General features: G+C 52.2%; 1 protein-coding gene across 1 annotated transcript; it reads left to right on the forward strand.

Annotated features, from left to right (window-relative positions):
- Positions 1-661: 661 nt before the first annotated feature.
- On the forward strand, positions 662-16,583 carry STMN3 (stathmin 3). The gene is made up of 5 exons (XM_034066972.1): positions 662-909; positions 9,604-9,699; positions 10,099-10,274; positions 10,897-11,088; positions 11,547-16,583. The coding sequence occupies exons 1-5, from the start codon at positions 891-893 to the stop codon at positions 11,604-11,606; spliced, it is 543 nt and encodes a 180-aa protein (XP_033922863.1). The 5' UTR covers positions 662-890; the 3' UTR covers positions 11,607-16,583.
- Positions 16,584-17,187: the final 604 nt, after the last annotated feature.

The following is a 17,187-nucleotide window of genomic DNA, read 5'->3' on the forward strand; positions in this document are numbered from 1 at the left end:
GCCTATGGGGGATTACAGACCCTGAGATGGGCTCAGGGCAGCTGCGTGGTATAGGGACTGCAAAGGGTCCCTTGGTGCCAAGGGTGTGTGTGATGCTCTGCAGGCACAGATGCACTGGCCCCTAGCAACAGCCACTAATGGAAATGGTAGAAATGATAGAAAACAGAATAAAGATGGAAAAGAAAAGAGGTCCTGATGCATGTGGATGGGGAGAAGAAACCCAGAGCAGCCCCACTGACATCAGAAGGCTCCATTCTGCTCTTCTTCCTCTACTTTTACGGCAGTTTCCACCCCAAAACTAAAGCCCTTTTTGTGCCCCGGTGCAAAAAAATAGATACCTAAAGATGTTGTGCTTGTGTGGGATCCTTCCTCCCTCCCTTTGCTGTCTGCCTAAAGCTGCTGCAAGGTTTGGTGGGGGGGGGGGGTTCACCTCAGCCTAAGCCTAAGCCTAAGCCCTGGCCCTGCAGGTGAGCACCACCTTGGAGTGGATGGTTTAAAACAACAACAACAAAACAACCCTTATTTCTGCTTTCAGCAAAGGAAAACCTCATTGAGAGCAGAGAAGAAAGGGAGGAAGAGGAGGAAGAAGCATCTTCCATCAGCGCTGGGCTGGGTGTGTCTCTGCCCCCCCCTTGCTGGGTCTGGTTTCTGGCAGGCATCTTTGCCTGGGAGGGATCTGCCGTCAGAGCCACCCAGGAAAGGAGGCTCGATCCACTCATTAATATTCCCATGTAGTGACCCTGCTTCTGCTTCCCAGCCCTTCCCTTTCTGTGCGCTCTGCCTGCCGCGGATGGCTGCAGCCCCCTCCAGCTGAGCCGATCCTCCCTCCCCGCAGCATTGCAGCAGCTCCGCAGCTCCCTGCAGCACCCGCTCCGCTCCGCAGCACCAGCATGGCCAGCACCGTCTCAGGTAGGACAGGCATCAGCATCGATGCTCTGCTCAAACCAGCAGGGTTTTGAGAGGGTTTTAGTGTTATTCTATGGGTTTGGGTTGGGTTTTTCCCCTGTGTGTTTCAGGGAGTTCTCTGAGGAGGAGGCAATGGGTATGGCAGCATTGTTCCCCTTCCTCCCCCATACACACACCCCTCTGATGCAAGATAGCAGGTGGGCTTTTTATTTTAATATGAATACACATGTGCTAAACTTGCCACTGTAAAACGTTGCTGCCGTTCCATTGTGCTGCATGAGGATGCTGCTGCCTGATGGTTATCTCTGTATCGTGATACAGCGGGTTTTTTGCCTCAGAACCGTTTATGTGCTGTGTAGCTGGATGCAGAGAAATGAGAAATCACATTTTGTTTTGTGAAGAGCTTGTGTTGCCTAAAGGGGAAATGGAAAAGAAAGACACGGACAAGAGACTGACATCAATGCCCTGGAAAATCCCCCAAACCCAAATCCCGGATGGGTTTCTGTGCATTCCCAGGGCATCCCAAAGGGGTTTCTGTGCATTCCCAGGGCTTCCCATCCCCGGGTTTCTTCCGCAGCTCCCATTGCTGCCTTAGAAGGTGCTATAGGGGAGCGGTCCTCTGATGGCGTTGGGAGAAATGAAATGCTGCAAGGGAAGCCCTTCCTCCCTCCTGCAGCAGTGATGGGAATGGCAGCCTGGGGCTGGGCTGCAGGATGGCAGTCTGCCCTCGGGATGCTGCGCTGCTTCGGTCCAGCCGGTCCCTAAAGACCTGTCTTGTCCCTTTTAACTGGAAAAGAGGGATTCAAATGGCTGGAATTGGGAATGGGGTGAAGAAGAAGAAAAGCCTGCAGTGGTACAATGAGCGGTGGGTGTGTTTGGTGGGGTTAGAGGTGAAAATACCCGAGTTTCCTCTTGGAATTCTGAATTCTGCAGTGTATAAAGAGGAGCTTGGGTGGGGAAAGGTAAATCCTGGAGGGCTTGAACAGGGCTGCAGACAACAAGGAACAGCAAGCAGTGCTTTGTGCCCCGACCAGGCAACACTTCTTGCTTCCTTCCCTCGCCTTTGCCATGATTCCTGCTGTGCATTTCCTACCCCTTTCTCCTTTTAGCAGACTGATAGACACAGGGGAGAGAAGCACAGAGAGATGGAGGGGTGTGGGGGATGTGTGAGGATGCAGCTGATCCCGACCCCGAGTGGGCTTTGCATGCAATGAAAGATGATAAAGCAGCGCTGTAAAAACGTGTGTCTCTGATAGAAAATCACTGGTTATTGAACACATTCATGTGAGGATCTGTGGCTTGGTGAATGGTCCCACCCATCCTCCTGCCTTCCCTATGGAGCAGGATTGGACCTTGTTTGCAGGGTGGGGTGGGAGGGAACGGCTCAGCCTCACCAGCCATCTAACCCAAGGTTGCATCGAACTTGAGATGGATGAGGGTGAGACACATGGAGGTGGAATGGGCATTATCCAGCTGGTGCCTTCTCACCCTCCCAACCCACTGCATGTTTCACCTTCCCAAAGATGCAGTTTTGCTGTCAAAGGAGGCTTAGGATCGGGAAGAAGGGTGTGTTTTAGGGAGACCAGACTCCTCATGGCTCAGATCGAGTAGGGAAACAGTTCCAAGGGGTAGGAAGTCATGAGAAACCAGTGGTGTGGCAGGAGAATAGGGCAGTGTTTGCCAAGGGGGGAGCAGGGCTGAGCCTCGCCCAGCTGCCTGAGGGGGGGCAGCTCCCCATCACCTACAGCACTTCAGAGAGAGACATGGAACAGAGGAGAAAAAGGCGACCAAATCCTTACATTGAGGATGGAGTCTTGTTTGCTTTCTTATTTCCTTCTTTATTCACACCAAAAGCAAATCCATGCGGAGGGCAGAGCAGCTGCAGTGTCTGCAGCTGATGCCCAGGGGCTCATCCCCTGGGGAGGATGTTATGGGGCTTGTTCAAATACACACATCTCTGGGATGAAAAGAAATGGGGAGCAGCCCCTGTCTTGTCTCCCCATCACCATGGGGGTGTTGGTGTCTGCTATGGGTGCAGGAGGAGTGGGTCTGCAGCACATGCTCAGTGCAGGCTCAGCTGCGGTGCTGGCCCTGCTGCGGGGCAGCCCTTGTAGGGCAGAGCCCTCACACCTCCTCCCCGAGCATCCTTTGTGCCCCACCAGTGTCTGACTGGATCCAGTTGGGCTGTGTAACCTTCCCCATCGTTTGTAGGCATCTGGGTTGGACAGAGACAGGAGGTTATGAAATGATGCAGTAAGGTAAGAGCCTCGAGGGCTATTCTCTGACAGTGGCATGTCTGAGAAGGTGGAGCCAAGAGGAAACACTGGTTTGTCATTTCTGGCCTTGCAAATGCCCATGGTAAATGTGCTGTGACAGAGCCTGAGGGTTTCCCTTCCTGCACCCAACAGTTGTGTGACTTTGTGCAGGTCTGGGTTATCCCTGCAATCCCTCTTCTGGATGGTACTGGTGTGCACCCAATGGCATTGGCCTGTCCTGACACTGCTGAAGATTCAGTCCTTCTGTCAAGGTCTCCATCACTCTAGTCTCAAGAAAATCACTGTTTTCTTTCTCTTCAGGTGTTGATGGAGTCTATATGGCCTCAGAAATGTATGGTGCTTTTATTGGGGTTTCAGTTTTACAAGCCAAAAAGAATCTATTGTAGGCACTTTATATATATAAAAATATCTCATTTTTATATGTTTTATTATATAAAGCACATTACCACTGTATCCAAATGAGGGATCTAATCCTTAGGAAATACTCGTTCTTTGTAAAACATAAATCATATCTTCCTTAATGGCACCATAGACTCTGATCAGGACAAGGCTCCTGTCTTTGTCTCACGCACTGTGGCCTTACCCGGTCCCCAGCTCCTCTTTGTCTCATCCAAACCATCCTGTCTGAACCCCTGTTTGCACAACCACTCTGGGGCATCTGCCTCCATTTGGCTCCTTCATCTGCCTTCTCCAGCACCCTAGCCCATGCTTCCCTCCTCCTTGCCCATCCCCTCCCAGCCCAGGGTCTCTGAGCCCATGGAAGAGGAGATTCCCAGGTTATTTTCCACAGAGCATCCCACATGTTCCCGAGCTCCACCTTGAGTGATGTGCTGATCCATTGGCTGTGCCTAGCGTGGTTAATGTGTTCACAAGCTGCCAATGAAACCCAGAGGGGAGGGAACCAGTGGCTGGAAACTGTTCCTGGGTGATGGTTTAGCAGATGCCTGACAGAAGGCAGAGTAAAGCCACACATCTGCCTGCTCCCATGGATGATTCCACATGAGCCCATGTAACTCCTGGGCCTGGGATCTCATGCTGAGATGGTGAATGGCATCAGTGGGGGGCACAGCTGCTGTGCTGAAAAGAGCCCACAAGTGTTTTCTGTGGTGTGAGCTCTGCTGATGTGGGTTTTGGAGCAAGAAGATGGAGGTGAATTAGACTGAAGTGAAGGTCTGGCCGTTGCTATTAGGATTAGGGGAGAACATTTGGAGTCTGCTGCTCTCACAGGGCTTATGAAGCCTTTGGTTATGTTGTGGCACTGCAGTCTGTGCTGATGGACCCGGTTCCCTGTCTCTGCAGCTTCTCCACCTTCTGTTTGTGCTTTAGCGACATTTATAATTGGACTATTCTCATTATTTCAGGATATATTAATCTTTATGGAAGCAATTATTCCTTCTCCAAAGTTATCTTGGCAAACCAAATTATCTTCTTGTAACAACCTTCCTTTGACCTTGCTATCAGCCACAGCACATCCAGCCTCCTCCATTGAAATGGCCTGAATTCCCTTAAATGAGTCCTGCTGTGCCTCTGGTTCATTAGGAATGACTCAGTATCAGTGTTGTGCTTCAGTGGCTTCGCTCTGTTTTGCTGGATGTCAAGCAGTCTGTGGCTTCATTTTACCTCGTGAGGAAGCAGAGAACAAGAGTCTTCATCATCAATAGGTGCTGATCCCATTCTCCAGGCACATCACGAGTGGGAAATGGTTCCTGTTGGTTCTGTGCCCATCCCCGGTGCATCTCCTGCACTGGAGCTGCTCTGGGAGCCGCTGGGTAGGGTCCTTGGGGGGTTAACGTGGAGATAAACCCTTGACATGGATAAAGGCTGTATCTGGAGCTCCTGCGGAGCAGCAGGGATGGGGATGTGCAGTGTGTACTGTGCAGCACTAGAGGGAGCATAGGGAAGGAGTCACTGGAGGGGAAGGAAGCTGGGAGCAACCCCTGCCCTCCTGGGGAACGGTAATAGCCTTCCTCCCCTTGCAACAAGGAGAAGGTAGTATTGGCCACACAACGGATATAGCACAGAGAAAGGCTGATGAAAAACCTTCCTACAGATGAATTGTTGCCTGGGCTGTGCAGTGGAATATGAGCAGAGCAGGACATGAGTGTGCAGGTCACAGGGCACAAGTATTGGGAGATGCTGAGGATCTGAGTGCATCATTTAGGTAGGATTGTAGCTTAATCATAGAACCCCAGAATCCCAGCCTGGTTTGGGTTGAAGGGACCTTAAAGCTCCTCCAGCTCCAATCCCAACCCCTTCCACTGGAGCAGCTGCTCCAAGCCCCTGTGTCCAACCTGGCCTTGAGCACTGCCAGGGATGGGGCAGCCACAGCTTCTCTGGGCACCCTGTGCCAGCGCCTCAGCACCCGCACAGGGAACAGCTTCTGCCTCAGAGCTCAGCTCTGTCTCCCCTCTCTTGGGCAGGTTCAAGCCATTCCCCTTGGCCTGTCCCTGCAGGCCCTTGTCCCAAGCCCCTCTCCAGGTTTCTTGCCAACCCCTGTTGTTATAGGAAGGTACCTAATTTTCTGTAACACCTACAGTTTATTAACTTCTTAATTTATGCAGTTCCAGTATCTGTGATGTTCCACCCCAATTCTAATACAAAAGCAGTGAAGTGTTATGGCTTAGTGATGGAGACCATACCAGAGTGAATGAACCTCCTGCTGATCCTTCTGTTGCAGTGTTTGCCTGAACAGAAACAAGAAGTATCAGTAATTCATACTGGGGTGAGCAGCCTGGCCCAGTACTCTCCCCATCAGCAAGACAAAGCTCTCGTTGCACCTCTGAGACCCAAGTGATGCATTGCTATGAGGTCCCTCATGAACTGAGTCAGCCTTTCTAATCTATACACATACACAATATTTGCTCCATGTAAGCTGAATTTTTGCTGAATTAGCAAAAGTAAGAATGCAAATAGATGCTTACAGAAGAAGTTCAGCATTTCCTGTCTGATTGTTCCTAAAATATGTACCTTTGAGCACTGGAAGACACACAGTGTTTCCTGGAAGGACTTGTTGGCCATATCATGTTCTGCCCAGTCAGCTCTCTCTTCTCCTGGTTCCAGGGTTTTGTCCACTGGCATAAAGATGTTCTCAAAACCTTCTATCTATTGCAATTGAGTGCAGACACTTCTGAAGGCAGTTTTAGTGCTGAGGTTTGCAGTGCTGATCTTGTACCCCTGAGAGTATTGAGCATCTCCTTCTGATGCAGCTGTGGTCTTGGCTTCAGGAGATCTTGGGTTTGATCTTCACTGACACAGGCTCCTAAATAGCGAGCTGGGGGTTACGTTTCTGACTCTTCCTTCCTGAATCAGAGGATCTGCTTCTCCTTACATGATGCTTTTCCTTCTTTTAGCCTTCTAACAGAGTGCAGGACACAGGTACCACCCATTGTCATGGAGAGAGTCACATCAGAAGCGTGTAGGACAAGGGCATCACTGTGGATGCTGCTGTGTCCTACGGGTGTCACCTCTGGACTGGGGGGGGGATCAGGGGCCCATCTGTTCCTGTGGGCATGGATCAGGGGTGATTTCTGCTGGGGTCGGTCCTTTATCCTCATGCCAAACCCCAGCTCGGGGGTGGTGCTGAACAGGTCCCTGCCCTCTGCCACCATTCCCGTTCATCGCACGTTGTCTCTGCTGCTTCTTCCTCCTCAGGGGAGGGCTCCTCACACTCCTCCCTTGCTCCAACACGGGTTTCTCTCTCCACCGAGCCACAGGTCCTGCCAGGCTTCTCATTGGGGTTACAGCCTCCTCTGGGCATCCCCTGCTCCAGTGTGGGGTTCTCCATGGGCTGCAGGTGGGGATCTGCTCCACTGTGGGGTTCTCCATGGGCTGCAGGTGGGGATCTGCTCCACTGTGGATCTCCATAGGCTGTCTCGCTATGATCTGCACCACATGCTGTAGGGGAATCTCTGCTCCGGTGCCTGGAGCATCTCCTGCTCCTTCATCCCGTACCTTGGGATCTGCAGGGCTGTTTCTCTTCCATATTCTCAATGCTCTCTCTGGCTGCACTTGGTCCTGTGCAGCAACTTTGCCCTTTACTTAAATCTGTTATCCCTGAGGTGCTACCATCACCACTGATGGGCTCAGCCTTGGTCAGCAATGGGTCTCTCTTGGACCTGGCTGCATTAGATCTGTCAGATGCAGGGAAGCTTCTAGCAGCTTCTCACAAAGCCACCCCTTTGGCCCCCTGCTACCAGGACCTTGCCATGCAAACCCAATGGCTCTTTGGGATCTTCCCCCACTCATGTCCGGGCTCTGGCAGCTCCCAGCCCTCTCCCCACCCCTATGCCCACATGCAGTTAATTGCATCTGATGGCTGGCTCCAGTGTTGGAAGGATGAGCAGTGCTTGCATTAAAGCACTGCTGCAGCTCAATGGAGCGGTCTCCTGTTGTCCTCTCGCTCCTGTTCATTCTAATTGGCAGTGAGGGATGGTCAGTTTGCTCTGCAGAAGGGAAAGCAGGACAGGGAAGATCCCAATGGACTGGAGGCAGCTGTGAAATCTCTCCAGCAGCCCTCCTGAAAGGCAGGGACCACTGCAGCATCCACTCATCTGCACCTAGGACCATGACATCGGCATTGGGCTCACCTACTGGCATCCAGGTAATGAAATACACAGCACTGAGCTCAGTACCCAATGCTAGGAGATGATTAAATGAGTGAATCAGGAGTTTGACACATCTCTTAGCATCTTGGTTTCACCCAGGACCAGACATAATGCTGGATCAAGGACCTCGGCTTTATATTAAATGATAATGTCTCTCATTTAGTGCAGGGGATCCTCCTCAGGGCTCCTGGCAGCACCTTGTGAGATGCATTAGCTTACTGCTGCACACTGCAATGTGTAGCACGATGCAGCACTCTCTGAGGCTCTCTAAAGACTTTCTATCATGAAGCACAGCATCACAGATGTCCTGCTCCGTGCCTGGCACTGCTGATGTCAATGTTCCTGTTTGGGTTGTGTTTAACAGCAGGACTGGGCAGGCTGTTAAAATCAGTGTGGAGCAAGCTCAAAAAGTGATGAGTAAAGATCTGAGCTTCTGGGACTGTCGTTAGCAAAGGGAAGGTGTTAACTGGGATGAGTGCCTAGGAGGAGAAACAAGTATGAAGTGGGAATGTGCACCCAGCCTTGTAGCTGCAGGAAGGCAGAGGAGATGATCTGAGAGCTGTTCCTGAGTGTACAGAGGATGATGCTTCATTCTGTTTAATGCCTCTTCCTAGCACTTAGTTCTGAGGATTTCCCTTCCCTGGCCTGTGGAGGGTTTTGCTATGCAAGTGGCTTGGGCAGCCAGGCTGCAGGGTCCCTCTGGCTGGTAAGCTGGGTAAGGAAGGGGCAAACCAAGGCCAGAAGCACAAGGACCTGTGGGAAACTCAGGGGCCAAGGCAGAGCAGGGAATGCTGTGCCCTGTGGTGCCAGCAGGAGGAAGGGCAGCACAAGGATGCTTAGGACAGGTTTAGTGGGAGGCTGTGCTCATGTGCTTGGGTGTTCCCAAAGACTCAGACCAGGGCAGAGGCAGCAGATCCCACTGCCGAGCCTCAGGTACTGCAACATAGCAGTGATGCTGTGAGGGCTACACTCGTGATAAAGACCATGACAGCCTTGACAGAGCAGTCTGTTTTCAGGTCCTATTCTGAGGATCTCAGGTGTGTGCTGTCGGTTCTATCGCTGTCTTAATGTGCTAAACCCCAAATGTACAGGTGAGGTTTGCCCCAGAAACAGACCCACTGTGAGCTGGGGGTGCTGCTGGTCACTGAGCCCCAGAAATGAGATGCAAACTGGAGGGCTCCCAGCCCGGAGACATCCTGAATCCCCCCCTCCTTTGCAGAAGGGTGGGGGAATGGCATCTCCTGTGATTGCAGACCAGTGTGGAGCTCTGCCTGCGGGGACCAAGGTGGGGACAGAACCCACTGCTCTGCTCCTGCAGGGAAGGAGGAACCTTGGAAGCTGGTTCCAGCCCATCCCCATCAGCAGCACCATGAACCATTCCTGCACTCAATACCCACTTGTTGTCCACGTTGCTGCCTCTTCTTCCTGCTGGCAGAACTGCTGGACTGTGGAATATTCCTGACTTGCCAGGGGTTAAGCAACGTTTCCAGGCACCAATGGGCATCCCTTCACCTCTGTGTCTGCACGTGGGATAAAGGGAAGGTTGTCCTGACATGGTCAGTGCACAGGATGCAGCACTGCAGCTCCATTGGAAGGAGAATCTAAATCCCTGCTGTGTGTCTTCCCATGGCATTCACTACCCTGGCAGCTAGTTTTATCCGCTCTAGAACAGATGCTCCTTGAGCACCTTCTTGCAAGCTATGGCAGCCTGGAAAATCCCCCATAGAGTCTGGTAGCTACAAATGGGTTTCCTTGTGTCTGCTGCTTCACTTCTCCATGAAAAGGAGCTGTTCTCATTGCTGCTTTGTGTTTTTCAGCCTACAAGGAGAAAATGAAGGAGCTGTCTCTGCTCTCCCTCATCTGCTCCTGTTTCCACACCCAGCCCCATCCTAACACCATCTACCAGTATGGAGGTACGTACACACTGGTGTGATGTTCCTGCAGGCAACGGGAGAGCTCATCCCGGAGGAGCAATCCATGTCTCAGCCTGGATCCTGCTGTTCAGTCTCCTTTCATAGTGTATTCTATTAACCTTACATGTGTTTTCCCAGTTGCCAGCTTTCAGGGTCTGTCTGCTTCGAACTGGGGTGGTATCCAAGGGGTTAACAGCAATAGGGCCTTCCTATAGTTATGCTGTGAATCTTGATTATTGCACTGACATGGGGGGATGAAGCTGATCACTAATAGGGAACTTTGGGGATAGAACAAAATCACCCAGGTCAGGAGATGGGGACCCCCCAGTTCGGTGCCCTCAGGTCGATGCTGTCCTGAGTGTCACAGATCCACACAGTCCCTGTTTCCCCCCCCAACAGATATGGAGGTGAAGCAGCTGGATAAGAGGGCATCAGGCCAGAGCTTCGAGGTGATCCTGAAGTCCCCTTCAGATTTATCTCCTGAGAGCCCCATCCTCTCCTCCCCCCCCAAGAAGAAGGACCTGTCCCTGGAGGAGCTGCAGAGGAGGCTGGAGGCTGCAGAGGAGAGGAGGAAGGTAATGAGACATCCTGCAGCAGCAGCAGTGTGATGGGTCCTGGCTCAGCAGGACTGATCTAAGAGGGGTGGGGAGAGTGAGACATGGAGTCATGGAGTGAGGTTCTGCAGCCTGGGTGAGGCAGGGAATCAGACCCCATCACCATCCTCCTGCTGTTCTTAGAACCACACATTGTGGGGCCTCTCCATCCTCAGAGCTTCTGCCTGAGAGCTCAGCTCAGTCTCCCCTCTCTTGGGCAGGTTCAAGCCATTCCCCTTGTCCTGTCCCTACATCCCTTGTCCCAAGCCCCTCTCCAGCTTTTCTGCAGCCCCTTTAGGCACTGGAGCTGCTCTCAGGTCTCCCCTTAAGGAGCCTTCTCCAGGCTGAATGACAAATGAGGTGCCCACTGCATTTCACCTCAGTTTTGCATCTGGTGCCCACCCAGAGCATCGAGCACTACAGACATTGCCCCATGGCAGGAAAAAGGTGCCAAAGCATCTTCCAAGCAGGAGCATTATGGGATGGAGCAGGGTGATGGAGTGGTTTTGGGTGCAGGACATGGTCAGGGAGCCCCTATGGGGAGTCAGAGGCTGGAAGAGCCCCTTGGGTTGTTGATGGTTCTCCCAATGCCTTCCCCTGGCAGACCCAGGAGGCTCAGGTGCTGAAGCAGCTGGCGGAGAAGAGGGAGCACGAGAGGGAAGTGCTGCACAAGGCACTGGAGGAGAACAACAACTTCAGCCGCCTGGCCGAGGAGAAGCTCAACTACAAGATGGAGCTGAGCAGGGAGATCCGTGAGGCACATCTGGCTGCCTTGAGGGAGCGGCTGCGTGAGAAGGCGAGTGCAGAGCCTGGGAGAGGGGGATTCCCGAGGGCTGGAATCTGGGGCTGGTCCCTGTGGGGTTGTCTCAGTGTGATGGGCAAAGGGGAATGAGCGTTTCGCTGCTGGTGGAGCACAAATAGGGGGGTGTGACCTTCAGTGTCAATGGAGGAAATGCTATCTTGCTGATAAGCACAAACTCAGAGGTCCAGGATCAGGCCCATCCCATGCCCATGGGCTGCATGGAGGGAGTGCCTTGCAGAAGAGGGGATGTGAACACATTCAGTGTTGGTTCCCATCACCTTCAGGCTCCTGCGGATGTGATGCTTTGCTCCTTGCAGGCATAACCCTCACAGTGTGACAGAGGGGAAACGGGTCTCTTTTGTCTGATGCAACCCCAGTGTGCAGGAGAGAAGGGAACCAAGGTCTCCCAAGCAGACAGCATCATCCTGGTGTCATCTCTCCCATCTCTGCAGGAGCTGCACGCAGCTGAGGTCCGCAGGAACAAGGAACAGCGGGAGGAGATCTCTGGATAAAGGGCTTTTCTACACATCTAGCACCTGATTCCTGATGAACAAACCAACCAATCGACCGACCACCACATTTGATTTTGTTTGTCTAGATGCAACCTTCGATCCTCCATCCTTCCCCCCCCCCCCCACTCCCCTGGTGTTCGTCCCCCAGCTACACGCTTCTCTATCTCTGCATCCTTAATGTCAGTACTTGTGAGGATTCACAGATCATAGGGACCTCTAAGCAGAATAGCAACTAGTTCACATGAAATAGAGAACCAATCGATCGATCAGTCAATCAAACAGCTTCTTTGGAGGGTTTTGTCCTTTTTTAAAAACCAATATTTCTTAAACTGATGTAAAAAAGAAGAATTCATAAGATATTAATAAATTCAACCAGCAGTGTCACAGATCCGGATTTCTTACCCGGGGCTTTTACTCCTCTTGGTGTTTGCTCTGAGGCAAACAGCAGTTTAAACTAAGTGGGAATTGCTGTGTGTGAGGTGGAATAGGGAAGAGCCCCGTGTTTGCCAGTGGTAGGAGAGAGGGACCGAGAGGGATGGATGGTGCAGGAGCCGTGGTATGCAGAACCCCCCAGCTCGTGGCTGCATCTGGAGCCAGCCCAGGCAGGCAGTGACCCAATGTCCTCATCTGTGCATGGTTCTTTGGTAGCCCATGAGGAAGGATGTGAGGGTCTCTGCCCAGAGCTGGTTGGCAGCAGAAGGAGCCAGTGGACTGAGCCACCCTCTCCCCATAGAGCAGGGACTGGGAGACCCACAGATGATGACTGCATCCCCAAGTCCATAGGAGCCCTGGGAGAGGGTGCTCGGTCTGCTGGTCTCCAGTACTCCCACAGCATGTGATATCAGTCCAGTAGGAAAGCAAATCCAACAGGGAGGGTGCATGGTTGTGAAATAGCCTTTTAGTGAACAGAGCCTCCCTCTTTCCAAAGATGTAGGGCTCTTTAGTGCCGTTAGGAGGCAGGACACACCAGCTGCTCGGTACCTCCAGACCTGTGGCTTCAGAAGAGATGGAGCTAAGGGGGAGCAGTTCCACAGTAAGGGTAAAGAGATGTCCCCACACTCATTCCTTGTCTAACTTTAGCTTTTCCAGACCTATCTATAAGACAAAAACGTCTCTTGATGGAGGTAGGGATGAGCAGAGAACATGTGAGCATTGGCAGTGATGTCTGATGTAAATAGGTGACTGTCCATGGACTTCCTCATCTTCCAGTTTATCACAGCTTATGGAGGTAGCCAAGGCCCCAGCAGCCACCATGCACTGCAAGGGACCCTGTGCTGAGACCCAGAGACCTGCTCACCCTCCCCCAGCCTGGAGAAACTCAATGGAGATGCTGCATCTGGAAAGCAGGGAATGGCCCTTCCACAAGGACACAGTGCTTGGGATGCAGCCCTGCTGGTGCACGGCCCTGCAGCAGCTGTTGCACAGGATTCAATGGAAGCTGGTTCCCTCTGAGGCATAAGGTAAAGGAATTCCCACTCTGAGCAGTGCTCCAGGTCACTGGGTTGTTAGTTGCTAAAGGGAATAACAGGGCAGTTATGGGTCCCTCCATCCTGGCTGCCCTGGGATAAACCAAAGGGGCATCAAGGCACTGAGATGTGTAATTGTCCATAACCGATGCCCTCTGCTGTGCCTCCAAAGAGCCTTACCGGGCATGGGATGCAGGATCCTTGGGGAAGGATGTAAGCAAGCAAGGGGTGCAGCCTGGGGCTGTGCTCTGCTGGAAGCAATGAAGAGCTAGAGCAGATGAAGGGTTTGCCCAGGGAATAACGATCCCATTGGCCCTCTGAGAAGGGAATTATTGCTGGTTCTGGTCAGAAGCTGAAGTTTCTGTCTCCCCTGTGCTTTCAGTAGGTAAAGGTTGGATTTCAGCTTGGGGTGAGCACCAGGCAGGCACAGAAACCCCATGGAAAGCCAAAGAGAACAAACCCCAGGGCTCTTTGCTAATCTCCCCAGGATTCCCAGCTGGATTTGGGAGGGATCCCTCAATGGCCAGAGTGTGATGGCAGGGAATTCTGCTCCTAAAAGGAAGGGCTACCTTATTCCCACACCCTCCGCTTGGGTTTGGGGGGGGGGGGGGAACACGACAGGACTGTTAGAAAGCCCCAGTGCTGTCAGTGACTAAAAGCAACAGGATTTAGAGCAAAGAGGGCAAAGGGAAGGGAAGGAAACTGAGGGTTGAATTTCTTAACAGTAGCTAAAGATCAGTTTCTAGTAGCAGCTGTCTTAGATGAGCATCATTGTAGAGCGGCATCACCTCCAGCATCACCTCATGCGTAGTGGCAAGAACTCTCAAAGTGTTGAAACACAAATGCTAATAACTTAAAAGTAACTTAAACAAACCTGTTTGTGTGTCAGAAATGGTTGAAGCTGTCCAGTGTCTGTGTCCCCGCTGGGATCTCAGAAGGTATCTGCGAGATATTAACCCTGTCCTACTCTCTGTGGTGCTGAGTGTTTGCTTGGTGTGTACTTCTGACCTGAGGCTTGTTGTAAATACTGTTTTTAGTACTATGATTATGATGATTATGATGATTATTATTCCCAGAAATGTTGTGCTCATGAGCAGGGGTTTAAAACGAGGGAACGACTGTTCCCACTCTCTCCTGGGGGCTCGGATGGAGCCGGATGAGGGCTGGCTGATGGCATGGGCAGGATGCTGGACCATGGAGCCGGAGGCAGCTGAGTCCTGCGGGCAGGGCGGTGGGAGCAGGGACAGGCTGCTCCTCAGGAAGGGCTGAGCGGTGGAACAGAGGTGATGCTTCAGTTCTAGTGCATATAAGTTAGTGTAAACCCAAAGCTCCCAGTGTGAGGGGTCCCGGTTGTGCCCGGGGGAAGCAGGAGGAGCTGATGAGGTTTGATGTGAGCTGGAGGAGAAGTGGTTGATGGTGGCTTGTGCTGGTTAGAGCCACCCCATGAGCCTCCATTGACTCTCTGGGCTCAGTTCCTGCCTGGATCTCCCACCTCAGCCCTTTGTGCTTCCCCTGCTTCCTGCAGGCCAGCCTGGATCTCAGGCAGGGACTGATTCTTGCAATAGCTTTGCCTGGCAACAAGTAATGCCATGTGAAACGCTCAGGAGTGGCCTGGCACACGGTGTGAGCACTGGGAAACTCCTTTGTCTCCCCTCCATTGGGTCGGTGCTGTGAGGGACAGTGGATGCGGCTGGAAAACGCGTTCCTGCAGGGATGCACAGGGAGAGGTTTGCACCGGTAACGTCAGGTACCTGCTGCCGAGATGCGTTGTGCCAAGGAAACCACCTCATCCATAGGAGAGGATGTGTGCCCGGTGCAGATGCATGTGACAGGGATTTAGGGAGCTCGGTGTTTGTCCAGTGCCACTGGACGCTATCAGGGAAATGTGTGATTGCTTTGGCTGCACCAGTGCCCGTGGCTCTGTGCCCGACTGGCAGCACGTGGCATGGGCAGGGATCAGGTTGTTCCATGTCCTTTCCATATCCCAGGGTTGTTAATGGTTGTGTGCAGCAGCATACTTCACACCTCAGCTGAGACTAATCAAGTATCCTCATTAACATCCTTACTGCCCCAGCCTCCCTCATTCCCAGCCCATTCCCATGAACCCCACCATTCCCAGGACCACCTTCCTTATGATAAGGCTTGAAGTTCTTCCTTGATTCCCATAGGTGTTTATAACCAAGCTTTGTAACTTGGCAGCCCCCTTTCTGCAGCAGCACATGGACACAAGACCTTGTGCTCGGTAGGGAGAGCATCCTTGAGGTGGGTGGCAGCATCCTTGAGGTGGGTGGCAGCATCCCTGCCTGGACCACGAAGGTGAGGGAGCAAAGAGATGGTGACAGTTTATTCCATGCATGCATATACCTTCCAAAGAGCACTCCTGGGGAAGGGCCCCTGGTTTGGGCAGAGAAGCTGAAGCTGAATGAGCTCCCAGTTGAGCAAAGAGCTCAGCTCTCTCTGTAAATGGGTGCTTTCAAGGATGCTGCTTCTAGACTGAGCCTATTCCTTGTCTCCTTTCTGAGTCATTACAACCCCTTGCTGTAACCCAGACCTTTGAGCTGAGCTCCCAGGGATGGAAGCACTTCACTGCATGCATCCTACCCTGGGGGTCACTTGGTATCACTGCTCCCCTTCCACTGTAGCCTTCAGCCTTCTTGCTTTTGCTTCACCCGGTGTGACTCTGGCCTTGGCTCTGCAGAGCCTGTCTCCTGGGGTTCCCAGTCTTCCCTCCCTCCCTTGCTGTGGCTGCACACACAGACATGGAAACGAGATGTGCACATACACCCTTCACACCACTTGAAATGGTCAGGGAATGACTGTTTACGGTGCTAGGGATTTCTTACCATCCATGCTAGGGATGAGAGGACAAAGCAAGACCAATAAACCCCACCTTTGGAGTCAGCTGTCTTTAAGTAAAGCAGAAGAGGGGCACTGGGCAGTGGTTGGGTGCTCCGGGGTCTCCAGGGAAGCAGCAGGACCCACTGTGGCATCCCAACACCCCCGAGCCTCAGTTTCCCCATCCTATGACAAGGGGATGCTGATGCTGGACCACGGGAGAGCCACCACATCCAAACAGCTCTGAGAATGGGAAGTCCCAAAGGATGGAGTCATGGTTCACAATTGGCCACCCCAGGAGGAACCAACCGGCCCATGGCCACAGCAGAGGTTTGGGAGGCTGAGCTGTAACCCCAGGGCTCAGCACCCTGGGCAGGATTCACACCTTTGCTCGTGGTGGGGTGGAAGCTGGAGCGGGGTCATGGAAGGGCTTTGCATCCCTCACAGAGCCTTGTCCGGTTCCCTTTGGTCAACCACGTGCATTTCATTGTCAGCCTGAGGTTGTTGTTGTGCAAAAGAAGTGATGATGAAACAAAGAAAAACAGGAAATAAAGTTGGTATGAAACCTGCCTCCATCTCTCTCCATCGCTTGGTTTAGTTCTGAGGCTTCTCTTTGTATTGTGAGAATACCAATAAACTGCATTAAATGGAAAACTGACCTAAAGGTTGCACAAAACAGACTGTGAGCACCTCTCTGCTAAATGAGTTCTTTGCACACAGCATAAAGGCACAGAGACACACAGTTCATCACTGCATTCAGAGGAAAAACATCACCAGCTGCCTCAAGGAGGGTGCTGACATCCCTTAAGGAAAGGGGAGGGAATGCAAACCCTTTACAGAGGAGGACTGAAAAGCTATGAGGCAATTGCAGACACAATAAATCCAGACCTGGCAAACGTGAGCTCCTGGTTTAAAAGAAGCTTTTGCCTCAGGAGCTTTTCCCAAGAAACAACTTCCAGCACAAACAGGAATTCTATTTTTGCAGCGTGTCCTTCCTGATGTTAGAGATAAACCCTAACTGCAAACACAGCATCGCTCACTTTTCCTCTGGGGTTTCCTATAGACACTGAGCTGGGCTCTTAAAACTGGATTGGGTAAAGCAAAGCCTCTGCATCTGGCTTAGGAAACAGTCACAACCCTTGGGGCTATGAAATTCAAGGTGTATTAGAGACACCAAACATGGTCACCCTCTAAGCAGTTCATTCAAGTCAGAGCCTTCATCCCCTTGTGAGCTGGAGGAGGCAGAGGAATGGGATCTGTTGGGAAGAGGAGCACGGGTG

Source organism: Melopsittacus undulatus, chromosome 10 (genome assembly GCF_012275295.1).
Source record: "Melopsittacus undulatus isolate bMelUnd1 chromosome 10, bMelUnd1.mat.Z, whole genome shotgun sequence".
NCBI lineage: Eukaryota > Metazoa > Chordata > Aves > Psittaciformes > Psittaculidae > Melopsittacus > Melopsittacus undulatus.

Excerpts from the sequence above, each read along its gene's own strand:
- STMN3 (XM_034066972.1), top strand. Across the intron at positions 9,700-10,098 it reads CACCATCTACCAGTATGGAG|ATATGGAGGTGAAGCAGCTG; the intron begins GTACGTACACAC and ends CCCCCCCAACAG. Across the intron at positions 11,089-11,546 it reads GGGAGCGGCTGCGTGAGAAG|GAGCTGCACGCAGCTGAGGT; the intron begins GCGAGTGCAGAG and ends CCATCTCTGCAG.